Source organism: Piliocolobus tephrosceles, chromosome 10 (assembly GCF_002776525.5).
Source record: "Piliocolobus tephrosceles isolate RC106 chromosome 10, ASM277652v3, whole genome shotgun sequence".
In the NCBI taxonomy this organism is placed as follows: domain Eukaryota; kingdom Metazoa; phylum Chordata; class Mammalia; order Primates; family Cercopithecidae; genus Piliocolobus; species Piliocolobus tephrosceles.
Window position 1 is genome coordinate 25,240,692 of NC_045443.1, and position 13,761 is coordinate 25,254,452.

At 38.4% G+C, this 13,761-nt stretch overlaps 1 protein-coding gene across 1 annotated transcript in view; it reads left to right on the forward strand.

Annotated features, from left to right (window-relative positions):
* LOC111540624 (lymphoid-restricted membrane protein) overlaps positions 1-13,761 on the forward strand; it is a 91,760-nt gene that overhangs the window by 38,712 nt on the left and 39,287 nt on the right. The window contains exons 16-17 of the mRNA XM_023209061.1: positions 272-373; positions 1,636-1,799. Of these exons, the coding sequence (XP_023064829.1) occupies positions 272-373; positions 1,636-1,799 (266 nt within the window). The remainder of the gene's footprint in view (positions 1-271; positions 374-1,635; positions 1,800-13,761) is intronic.

The window sequence follows — 13,761 nt, forward strand, 5'->3', positions numbered from 1 at the left end:
CTTCTATTTAAAAAGATAGGTTTTGTTCTGGAAAATGATTATCTCTGTATATATTCAACATGTGTAAAGCACCTGACAATATAGCATATACACATGGCAACATCCTGGAATAAAAGAAAGTCACTGGGGGCATTAGATGCAAAGGAACATACTCTGATATTTTCCTGAGTTACCTATAGAGTAGAACTTTGGTCTCAATGGATTCTGATTGTATAATAGCATATGTCTTTCATCTAAATTCCTAGTTGAAGATGTGGAACTCTTTTTACAGCACGAAGAAATTTCTAAAATTGCAACCCTCATTGAAAGCTGTCGATGGTGGGTAAATAGTCAAGAAATAACTGTGAAAGAAAAGTGGGAGGAGCAGCTTACTGTAAGTGTTCTATATTTTGTGATTTTCCTGGTTTTTCTTCTACTTTGTTAAGCCAGGTAATAGTATATACAGTACCATTTCTAAGACTTTATTGTAGTCTTCTGCTATCTTAGTCTGATCATGAGTGTAGAGTGTGTGTCCAGGGGTGTGTACGAGTGTGAGGGTGAGGAAAGAATGTGAGAGAGAGTGAATGTGCAGACATGTGAGATGCGATGGAGAGACAAATAATAAATATGATGATTTAATGAAAAAAAGGCATTTATTTCCTTGTAAGAATTGGCTAGTCTAAATTTACATTTTTCCTTAGCCTATTAAAATTGCCTAACTTTGAAAGAATGATGATTGTGTAAAAGAATCTTATTCCTGAGACTTTGATGGTTTTATTAACTCAGGAACTTGCAGAACATTGGAAAAGCAGCAACTTCTTAGGTAGCCATTCACAGCTTTATTAGAAAGGAAGCATATGAGAAGGTATCCCTTTCATCTGTCCATCACATATTAACCTCTATTTCTTGACTGCCAGCCACTTTCTTGCATCCATCAGCCACTTAAGTTAAGCTGAAGAAAAAGGTAAACTCTGGAATATGATTTCAACACCTTTGCCAACCTAATTTTTTTTTTCGAGATGGAATCTCACTGTTGCCCAAGCTAGAGTGCAATGGCGTGATCTTGGATCACTGCAACCTCCGCCTCCTGGGTTCAAGCAATTCTCCTACCTCAGACTCCCAAGTAGCTGAGATTACATGCATGTGCGCCACCGTGTCCGGCTAATTTTTGTGTTTTTAGTAGAGATGGGGTTTCACCATGTTGGCCAGACTGATCTCAAACTCCTGACTTCAGGTGATCCACCCACCTCGGCCTCCCAAAGTGCTGGGATTACAGTCAAACTAACTTTTTTAAGATAACATGTGAATATGATAATCAATAAATACTGATATTATTGCATTATCTCATCCCATCCTGTTCTAAAGCAATTGTGATGGCTGCTGAAGTTGTCAGGGACTAATTTAAGAAAAAGAAGCTCAGTTTTAGGGACACAATAAGCACTTTATACATACTTGTTACATTGACATAACCAATAGGATAGTCAATCTCTGGGCAATTGGGAATTGGTATTAATTGACGTACAATTGAGAATTGGTATTCATTGACGTACAGTGATGCCATTGAGATGGAATATCCACAGCTTTTTAGATTGCCTCTGTCGTTTGTCTGTGTTTAACATTGGAGTACTGGGGTTTGTTTTGTGACTTTTCTTGTAGGAATTCAACAATATCATGGAAGAGAAGCTAGATCTTTGCATATTAATGCTGAACATCTTGGGAAATCACAAAGAGTCTCTTGATCAAGAATTTGCCAAATTAATAGAGATTTTGAAGAGATTCAGGCAGGAATATTTTTATTTCAGAAAAGAATTTCTTGCCAGGTGATGATCATTTATGTATGAGAAATCCATGCTTTATATACATGACATGTTTATGATCATGCCACTTCATTCAGTTTACTTTCTTCAAGTTGCATACATTGATTTCAGATGAGACTTTATTCAGAGAAGACATTCTGTTTGACAATTCTGAATTATAAAACAGTATGAAATTGACTTACATGTTCAAAATTGCAAATGACAAACTATAAAATCTGTGGAAACCGGCCAGGCGCAGTGGGTCACACCTGTAATCCCAGTACTTTGGGAGGCCAACGCAGGCAAATCACCTGAGGTCAGGAGTTTAAGACCAGCCTGGCCAACATGGTGAAAGCTCATCTCTACTAATAATATAAAAATTAGCCTGTTGTGGTGGTGCATGCCTGTAATCCCAGCTACTCGGGAGGCTGAGGCAGGAGAATTGCTTGAGCCTGGGAGGCAGAGGTTGCAGTGAACTGAGATCGCACCACTGCACTCCAACCTGAGTAACAGAGTGAGACTCCGTCTCAAAAAAAAAAAAAAAATTCTGTGGAAACCAGTATAATGAGTTATTTTTTCCCTGGAGAAGAAATTTGTAATTATGAAATATAGTCTTTTACCAGAAGAAGCTTTAGAGATCCTCTAGTAATCTCATAATTTTACAGAGGACTAAGGCATGAGGAGATAAAGTGAACTAAGGCCTGAGAGTTATTAACGGAAGCTCTGGAACTTGAAGCCAGTCTGTTGGCTCCTCCCCATTGGGTTTTATGTTTCACCTCAGTGTATCATGTTGGGCACTGGGCAACTAAATGTCAGTTAAATGAAGTCATAGGGAAAAATGATAACAAATATAAAATAACTTACCCTCTTATCCTTTCTGTACCCTCAATTCTTATGATAATGGGGAAATTCTTGAAATTTTTACACCCTGGAAACCATAAGCACAGCAATTATATCTTTTGTTAACCACCATTTATATAGCTGCTAGGACCATACTTAGTGCTCACTTAAGAGATACTTTTTGAGTAAATGAGCAAATGAACATAGGTATATATTGTACTTGAATAAAATTTTAAAATGTAATTAGAGACTGAGGAAAGCTTGAAGAAAAAGCTAGAAGAAACTATTTTATTCCCCCCAAATATAAGGAAACTGGATACCAGAGAGAGAGAATACCAGAGGAACTGTCAAGAAAATGGTCTTCTGCTTTCCCTAAGAAGCAGAGAACCCACACTTCCCCATAGTGGTAAAAGATGTGGGCTAAGTGGACACGCAGCTTCCTTACGCAGATACCATCTCCACAAAAGGCAGCGTCAACATTCTTCTATTTAGCAACAAAGAACTATTTGGAGAGAGGTCTTCACTAATGTCATCTCAAAATGAATGAATATTTTGTATTGTCCTACTTAGACATATAAGCAGCCTGGTTAAATAACAGTAGTTGTCATTTGTCTGGAGGCTACGATGTCAGATGTAGCGCTAAGAATTTGACATCTATTTATCTCCAGAGAGGTTCCATAATTTGCCCAAGGTCACCCAGCTGGGATTAAGTGATAGCTGGGATTCAGACCTAGTTCTGTCTGACTCCAAAACCTGAGTCCTTTCAATGGCTTATCTCCCACCATCAACTTGTTAAATCTGATACAAGATTCTTTAAAAATATTCTGGGAACCTAGCATTGGGCAAAATACTCCTTATCAGCATAAGATGGTTATAACCTCTGGCTTCTGGATGCAATTTTTTTTTTTTTTTTTTTTTTTTTTTTGAGACGGAGTCTCGCTCTGTCGCCCAGGCTGGAGTGCAGTGGCCGGATCTCAGCTCACTGCAAGCTCCGCCTTCCGGGTTTACGCCATTCTCCTGCCTCAGCCTCCTGAGTAGCTGGGACTACAGGCGCCCGCCACCTCGCCCGGCTAGTTTTTTGTATTTTTTTGTAGAGACGGGTTTCACCGTGTTAGCCAGGATGGTCTCGATCTCCTGACCTCGTGATCCGCCCGTCTCGGCCTCCCAAAGTGCTGGGAGGGACGCAATTTAAAACTCACAAAGCCACATAAAGGCTACACACAAAATAATTTGACTGTGGATTTCAGCTATGAATAAGTAAATAGCTGGGTGCCCCGGCTCACACCTATAATTCCAGCACTTTGGGAAGCCAAGACACGAAGATGGCTTGAGCCTGGGAGTTCAGACCAGCCTGGGCAACATAGCGAGACCCTGTCTTTCAAAAAAAATTTTTTTAATGAGCTGGGCATGGTGATGCATGCCTGTAGTCTCAGCTACTTGGGAGGCTGAGGTAGAAGGATTGCTTGAACCCAGGAGTTTGAGGCTACAGTGAGCTATAATTGTGCCAGTGCACTCTAGCAGCCTGGGAGACAGAGCAAGACACTGCCTCTAAAACAAAAAAAGAGAGAAAAGAAAAGAAAAGAAAAGGAAAATAAATGGAGTATTTTGTAAGGATGAGAGAGAATTCTGTTTAGATGAGGTAGGAAATGTTTATTAAAGGTAAATTTTTAGGGGCTATTTGCTGAGGAAGAGAGGCTCCCATTCTGCTGTGGGACAATTGGGCTCTAGTGCTGGAGAATGGAAATCAGTGAGTGGGCCAAAGAGAGGCATGGACAGGAAAGTTCCCTCAGAAGGCTTGGCGAGGAAAGCAAATCTTGATTCGTACAACATCCGTCAGGATGTCTGCTCTTCGCCAGTCTTCCACCCCTTCCCCAAACCCAGGTGCTAAGGAATTATAGGAAATAAGACAGAAATCTCTGCCTCTATGAAACTAACATCTAGTAAAGGATGCAAATAACAAACATATAAACATATAATGTCAGGGAGTGGTATAAAGAAAATTAAATCAGGATAAGAAGACAGAGAATGACTGGGAGCATTTTAGAGAAAATAGCCAGGAAAGTCCTGCCTGAGGAGTAATGAATTGAGTGGAGACCTGAGTGGGGTGAGGGAGTGAGCTATGTGACCATCCGGGTGTGTTCCAGGCGGAGGAAGGAGCTGGTGCAATGACCCTGAGATTGTAGTGAGCTTGGTGTTTTTGAGCAGCAGCAAGAAGCCGGCATGGGGGGGGCGGGGGGGGGGCTGGGCAGTGGTAGGATGTGGGGCCAGAGGGATAGACAGGGGCCAGGCCACACACAGCCTTTGCAGTCCATGTTTAGGAGTTGGGATTTCATTGAGTGTGGTGAGAAGCCATCAGAGGGTTAGGAGCAGAGAAGAAACATGATTTGTGTTTTGTTTTTGTTTTTATTTTTTTCTTCTTTTTTTTGTGATTTGTGTTTTGAAAGATCTGCTGGATGAAGAATTATTTATAGAGGGCAAAAGTGAAAGCAGTGAGACCAGTGAGAAGAGTTTTCTTCTCTTTTCTTTTTTTTCCAGACAGGCTGGAGTGCAGTGGCGCGATCTCAGCTTACTGGAACCTCCGCCTCCTGGGTTCAACCTCCACCTCCCGAGTTCAAGCAATTCTCCTGTCTCAGACTCCCAAGTAGCTGTGTGCCACTATGCTCAGCTAATTTTTTTTTTTTTTTTTTTTAAGTAGAAACAGGGTTTTGCTATGTTGGCCAGACTGTTCTCAAACTCCTGATCTCAAGTGATCTGCCCACGTAGGCCTTCCAAAGTGCTGGGATTACAGGCGTGAGCCACTGCACCCAGCCAGAGAAGAGGTTTTCAACAACAGATAATCACTTCGATATTCTGATATCAATTTACTGGTTTGTGACTCATTTTTTAAAAAGTAAGGTATAAAATAATAGAGTGTATTACATATAGTAAGAATAAGTAGTGCTGAATTGAATTTTTGTTTCAGCTATGTGTGTGTATATGTGTGTGTGTTTGTATACTGAGTTGAAATATAAAATATTTCATGATGAAAAAGTTATAGAGTTAGGAACAATTGCAGTAGTCCAGACGAGGGATGTAGTATGGGTCAGAGTAATAGTCACGGAAGTGGTAAGAAATTATTAAATTTGAAGTGTATTTTTGAGGGTGGATCTGATCAAACATGGTGGCAAGTTATATGTGTGGAGAAAGAGAGGAGTCATCCTCGACTTAGAGGCTTTTCATCTGAAAACCAGGTAAATGGTGTGCTATTTAGACAGCAAAGTCTGGGAAAGATGTAGACTAGAATAGAAATCAAGATTTATCATTAGAACATGTTGGCAGAGAGAACTGTTAGATTTAAACACACACACAAGCTAATGTATACCTCTTTACATGATAATAACATTTCTGGTCAGGCACGGTGGCTCAAGCCTGTAATCCCAGCACTTTGGGAGGCCGAGGCCAGCGGATCACGAGGTCAGGAGATAGAGACCATCCTGGCTAACACGGTGAAACCCCGTCTCTACTAAAAAAAATACAAAAAACTAGCCGGGCGTGGTCACGGGTGCCTGTAGTCTCAGCTACTTGGGAGGCTGAGGCAGGAGAATGGCGTAAACCCGGGAGGCGGAGCTTGCAGTGAGCTGAGATCTTGCCACTGCACTCCAGCCTGGGTGACAGAGCGAGACTCCGTCTCAAAAAAAAAAAAAAAAAAAAAAAAATTCTGTGGGAGAAAAATCTTCAAAGGTTTATCATCTGTTGAATATCTTTAACAGATGGTACCATCGAATATTTTTTTTCTTGAGACAGTCTCGCTGTGTTGCCAGGCTGGAGTGCAGTGGCGCAATCTTGGCTCACTACAACCTCCGCCTCCTGGGTTCAAGTGATTCTCCTGCCTCAGCCTCCTGAGTAGCTGGAACTACAGGTGCACACCACCATGCCCAGCTAACTTTTTGTATTTTTAGTAGAGATGGGGTTTCACCATGTTGGCCAGGATGGTCTCGATCTCTTGACCTCATGATCCACCTGCCTCGGCCTCCCAAAGTGCTGGGATTACAGGCATGAGCCACTGCACCCGGCCCCCATCTGCTATTTTTAAAAAGCTATTTCTAAGACTTATGATTCATAAAGTTCATAAAACATGTTCTATTGGTGAAAATACATATAAGTAATTGAAAGTATGAGTATTAATAAATATGGATTTATGATGGTCCTTAAAGTCCTTTTGCTTTCTCTTGGAAGATAATGGGCACTCTTGAGAACACAGACTATTCCTAGAAGAGAGAAAAGTAGATAAACGTGATGTCATTAAAATAAAAAAATTAAAAAAAAAAAGGAATGATTCCAGCAAGATGGTGGAATAGGAAGCTCTGAACTCTCCTTCTCTCCAGGAACACATGAATTCAACAACAATACAGGAACAAATTCCTATTGTGAGAAATCCAGAAACTAGTTGAGAGGCTTCTGAATCCTGAGTGAATGTGAATCCAGCTTCATCAAGGCTGGTAGGAAACTTTGAGGAATCTTCATCATAATCCCTATCCCCAGCTCAGTGCCATGTCAGTGGAAAGAAACCTCCAGGTCTCAGCTTCTCCCTAGTGTGGTGGGGGTGGGGAGAAGAATCAAGCCACATGTCCAACCAACATTTCAACTGTCCTGGGGGCTGCCCAAGATACTAGCTTCTGTTTCACTTGTCTTACAGTGCTAATAGGACCTGGCATACTCTAGATGCCTGGATATGACTGAAAACGAAGAAGGTAGTTTGAACTAGCATGCATGAGCTTGCTGGAGCCCCTACTCCCAGCTCAGTGAAAAGCCTTAGGTCTCAGCTTCTTTCCAGGGATGAAAGGATGGAAGAATTGGACTACGTATCCAATGTTTCAATGTTTCTGGATGCTGCCCAAAGAATTGGCTTCTGTCTTACCTATCTCAGAGTACTGTGAGACCCAGCATGCTCTAGATGCCTTGGGGCTGCTAGAAACAAAAATGGTGGTTTGGATGAGCGTGAATGTTTGAGACCACCCCTGGCCTCCAGAATCTCTTCCTGGATTGATTAAGGGTTTTCTCCTGTATGAAACCAGTATGTGAAGACTGAGAGAATTGGCTATTTTTCTAATGCACAGTTAAAAAGAGTCAAGGAAAATAACGAAGTAGCAAGATATGTTGCAAACAAAGGAACAAAATAAGTCTCCAGAAACTGACCCTAATGAAACAGATAAAGGACTTACCTGACAGAGAATCCCATAAAAATGCTCGAGGTCAAAAGAAAATGCCTGTGCAAAGTTAGAATTTTAACAAAAAGAAAATACAAACACAGAATGTTGTAACACTGTAATGGTTGTGGTTAAATCAGTTTTAATTCTTATATAAAAGTTAAAAGTATTATAAGAAAAAAACCATAAAAATATTTATGATACATAACTAAAATATGTAAATTATGATATCAATAACAAAGTGTTTGAAGGAGAGAAGAAATAGTATAGAGTTTTTATATGTGATGGAATTTAGGTTGTTAGCTTAAAATAGGCTATTATAATTATAAGATGTTTTATGTAAGCTCCATGATAACCCCAAATAATATACCTATAGAGCAGACACACACACAAAGAAAGGAGTCAAAGAATATCAATACAGAGAAGTCAACAAAACTCAAAGGAAGGCAAGTAGAGAGGAAAAGAGGGACAAAATAACTACAAGACAGACAGAAAAATAATAAAATGGCAATAGTAAGTCCTTCCCTATCAATAATTACTTCAAATATAAGTGGATTAAGCTTACCAATCAATAGACATAGAGGGCTGAACATACTAAATTTTAAAAAGCCAAGATTCAACTATATGCTGGCTCAAGAGACTCACTTTAGATTTAAGTACATACATAAGCTGAAGGTGAAGAGATGTAAAAAGATATTCCAGGCACATGGCAGCCAAAAGAGAGTATGGATAACTATATCAGACAAAATAGACTTTAAGTCAAATACTGTCATAAGAAACAAAGAAGGACATTATATAATAAAAGGATCAACTCACCAGGAAAATATAATATCTACACACCCAACATTAGAGAACCTAAATATATAAAGCAAACACTGACAGAACTGAAAGGGGAAATAGAAGAAATAGACAGCAATACAATAATAAGAGACTTTAGTATTTCACATTCAATAATGGATAGAACATCTAGACAGAAAATAAGGAAATAGCAGACTTGAGTAGCACTAGAGAGTAAATGGACCTAACACAGAACATTCTGCCCAACTGCAGTAGAATATACATCCTTCTTAAATGCACATAGAACATTCTTCAGGATATATCATACATTAGGTCACAAAACAAATATTAACAAATTTAAGATTATTGAAATCATGCTAATTATCTTTCTCCTACCACAATGAGATCAAACTAGAAATCTATTATAGCAAAAGGAAAACGGAATATTCACAAATATGTGAGAATTAAACAACAGATTCCTGAGCAACAAATAGGTCAATGAAGAAATAAAGAAAATTACACTTGAGACAAATGAAAGCAAAAGCACATACCAAAATCTTTGGGATGTAGAAAAAGCAGTACTAAGAGGGCATTTTATAGTGATAAAAACGTATTAAAAAAGAAGATAGATTTCAGATAAACCTAACTTTTTACACTTCAATGAACCAGAAAAAGAACAACTTAAGCCCAAAGTTCCTTCCCAGAAGAAAGGAAATAATAAAAATTAGAGCAAAAAGTTGTTTAAAATAGAAAAGCAATTAAAAAGCAGCAAAACTAAGAGATGGAGTTTTGAAAAGATAAACAAGACAGACAAACTTTTAGCTAAACTAAGAGGACTCAATCAGAAATGAAGGAGGAGAAATCACAACTAGAACTGCAGAAACACAAAGGATCACAAAAGACTAGTATAAACAATTTTATGCCAACAAATTAGATAACTTAGAAGAAATGGAAAAAATTCCCACAAACGTATACCCTATCATATTTCTTTATGAATCGTGAAGAAATGGAAAATCGGAAAAGATCTACAACCAGCCAGAAGTAATTAAACACCTCCCAAAAAAGAAAAGCCCAGTATGAGATGGCTTCACTGGTGAATTCTACCAAACATTTAAAGAAGATTAATGCTAATCCTTCTGAAATTCTTCACCAAAAAAAAAAAAAAAAAAAAAAGAAGAAGAAGAAGAAGAAAAGAAAACGAAGGTACATTTCCAAATTCATTTCATGAGGCCAGCATTACCTTGATACCAAAGCCAGGCCAGTATCCCTGATGACGCAAAATCCTCAAGAAAATATAAGCAAATATAAGTCAAATTCAAAAGCCCATTAAAAGGCTTATACACCATGACCAAGTAGGGTTTATTTTTGGGATGTAAGGATGGTTCAGCATATGTAAACTGATTATTGTGATATACCACAGTAACAGAATGGAGGATAAATATTGCGTGTGATCATCTCTGTAGGTGCAGAAAAAACATTTGATAAAATTTAACAGTATTTTGTGTAAAAACTCTTAGGAAACTAGGAATAGAAGAAAATTATCTCAACATAATAAAAGTAATATATGAAAAACCTAGTGAACATCACTCAATGGTAAAAGACAAAGTTTTTCCTCTAAGATCAGCAACAAAGCAAGGATGCCCACTCTCACCACTTCTGTTCAGTGTAGTACTAGCCATAGCATTCAGGCAAGAAAAAAAAAAGGGGGGGCATGTAAATAAAAAAGGTAGAAGTAAAATGATCTCTGCAGATAACATGGTCTTATTTATAGAAAACCCTAATGATTTCACAAAAAAACCTGTTAGAATAAAATTTAGTAAAGTTGCATGACACAAAATCAACATACAATAGTAAGTTTTATTTATATATAAGCAACACTGAACTATCTGAAGAAGAAATTAACACTTGCATTTACAATAACTTCAAAAAGAGTACTTTAGAATAAATTTAAAGAGGTAAAACACATATAATAAAAACTACAAAATATTGATGACAGAAATTAAAGAAGACACAAATAAATGAAAAGGCATCCTATGTTCATAGATTGGAAGAATTAATGTTGTTAAAATGTCCATAGTACCCAAAGCAATCTATAGATTCAATGCAATCCCTAACAAAAATTCCGATGGAATTTTTTTACAGAAATAGAAAAAAAATCCTAAAATTCTGTTTTTGGTTTTTTGGTTTTTTTTTTTTTTTTTTTTTTTTTGAGACGGAGTCTCGCTCTGTTGCCCAGGCTGGAGTGCAGTGGCATGATCTCAGCTCACTACACGCTCCACCTCCTGGGTTCATGCCATTCTCCTGCCTCAGCTTCCCCAGTAGCTGGGACTACAGGTGCCTGTCACCACACCCGGCTAATTTTTTTGTGTGTTTTTAGTAGAGATGGGGTTTCACCGTGTTAACCAGGATGGTCTCCAGCTCCTGACCTCGTGATCCACCCACCTCAGTCTCCCAGAATGCTGGGATTACAGGCATGAGCCACTGTGCCTGGCCCTAAAATTCTTATGGAACCATGAGGGACCCTGAATAGCTGAAGACAATCTTGAGAAGAAAGAACAAACATGGAGACATTACCATTCCTGATTTCAAAATATATTACAAAGCTACAGTAATTAAACCAGTATGGTACTAGCATAAATACCGACATATAGACCAATGAAACAGAATAGAGAGTCTAGAAATAAACCGATGCATATATGGTCAATTGATATTCAACATAGGTACTAAGAATATGTAATAGGAAAAGGATAATCTCTTCAACAAATGGTGCAGGGATAACTGGACATCCACAGACAAAAGAATGAAATTGGACTCTTATACAATAAACAAAAATCAATTAAAAATGGATTAAAGATATAAATGTAAGACTTGGAACTGAAAACACCTAGAAGAAAACATGGGGGAAAGCTTCATAATGTTGGTCTTGGCAAGATTTCTTGGATATAACACCAAAAGCACAGGCAACAAAAGCAAAATAGACATGTTGGACTACATCAGTCCAAAAAACTTCAGCACAGCAAAGAATACAATGCAATGAAAAGGCAACCTATGGAATGGGAGAAAATATTTGTAAACTTTACAAGTGATAAGGGGTTAATTTTTTGTTGTTGTTTTTTTGTTTTTGTTTTTTCCGTTAACTTTTAAGTTCCAGGGTACATGTGCAGGATGTGCAGGTTTGTTACATAGGTAAATGTGTGCCACAGTGGTTTGCTGCACAGATCAACCCATCACCTGGGTATTAAGCCCAGCATCCATTTGCTATTCTTCCTGATGCTCTCCCTCCTCACCCACTTGACAGGCTCCAGTGTGTGTTGTTCCCCACCTGTGTCCATGTGTTCTCATCATTCAGCTCCCACTTATAAGTGAGAACATGTGATGTTAATTTTCTGTTCCTGTGCTAGTTTGCTGAGAGTAGCAGCTTCTAGTTCCATCCATGTCCCTGCAAAGGAGGTGACTTTGTTCCTTTTTATGGCTGCGTAGTATTCCATGGTATATATGTATCGCATTTTCTTTATCCAGTCTATCACTGATGGGCATTTTGGTTGATTCCATGTCTCTGCTATTATGAATAGTGCTGCAATGAACATATGCATGCATGTATCTTTATAATAGAATGATTTATATTCTTTGGGTATACACTCAGTAATGGGCTTTCTGGGTCAAATGGTATTTCTACCTCTATCTAGATCTTTGAAGAATTACCACACTGTCTTCCACAATGGATGAACTAATTTATAACTCACCAACAGTATAAAAGCATTCCTTTTTCTCTGCAACCTTGCCAGCATCTGTTATTTCTGAGATTTTTAATAATTGCCATTTTGACTGGCATGAGGTGGTATCTTATTGTGATTTTGATTTGCATTTCTCTAATGATCAGTGATGTTGAGCTTTTTTTCATGTTTGTTGGCTGCGTGAATGTCTTATTTTGAGAAGTGTCTGTTCATGTCCTTTGCCCACTTTTAATTTTTTTATTCTTTTGAGACAGAGTCTCGCTCTGTTGCTCAGGCTGGAGTGCAATGGCACGGTCTCGATCTCAGCTCACTGCAACCTCCACCTCCCAGGTTCAAGCAATTCTCCTGCCTCAGCCTCCTGAGTAGCTGGGACTATAGACACGCACCACCATGCCCAGCTAATTTTTGTATTTTAAGTAGAGACAGGCTTTCACCACATTGGCCAGGCTAGTCTTGAACTCCTGACCTCAAGAGATCTGCCCACCTCAGCCTCCCAAAGCGCTGGGATTACAGGTGTAAGCCTCTGCATCTGGCTTAAAAAAGTGGTTTTTAATGTTTTTTATTTTTTATTTTTTTTTGTAAATTTGTTAAAGTTCCTTGCAGACTCTGGATATTAAACCTTTGTCCAATGGATAGATTACAAAAATGTTCTCCCATTCTCTAGGTTGTCTGTTGACTCAGATGATAATTTCTTTTCCTGTGCAGAAACTCTTTAGTTTAATTAGATCCTATTTGTCAATTTTTGCTTTTATTGCAATTGCTTCTGGTGTTTTCATCATGAAATCTTTGCCCGTGCCTATGTCCTGAATTGTATTGCTTGGATTTTCTTTCAGGGTTTTTATAGTTTGGGGTTTTACACTTAAGTCTTTAATCTATATTGAGTTAATTTTTGTATAAGGTCTGAGGAAGGGAACCAGTTTCAATTTTCTGCATGTGGCTAGCCAGTTCTCCCAGCACCATTTATTAAATAGGGAATCCTTTTCCCATTGCTTTCTTTTGTCAGATTTGTCAAAGATCAGATGGTTACAGGTGTACAGTCTTATTTCTGAGTTCTCTATTCTGTTCTATTGGTCTATGTATCTGTTTTTGTACCAGTACCATGCTATTTGGTTGCTGTAGCCTTTTAGTATAGTTTAAAGACAGGCAGCGTGATGCCTCCAGCTTTGTTAATTTTTCTTAGGATTGTCTTGGAGATTTGGGTTCTTTTTTTGATTCCATATGAATTGTTAAATAGTTTATTTTAATTCTGTGAAGAATGCTAATGGCAGTTTAATGGGAATAGCATTGAATCTATAAATTACTTTGGGCAGTATGGCTATTTTCATGATATTGATTCTTCCTATCCATGAGCATCGAATGTTTTTCCATTTGTTTGTGTCCTCTCTGATTTCCTTAAGCAGTGGTTTGTAGTTCTCCTTGAAGAAGTCTTTCACTTAAGGGGTTAATATT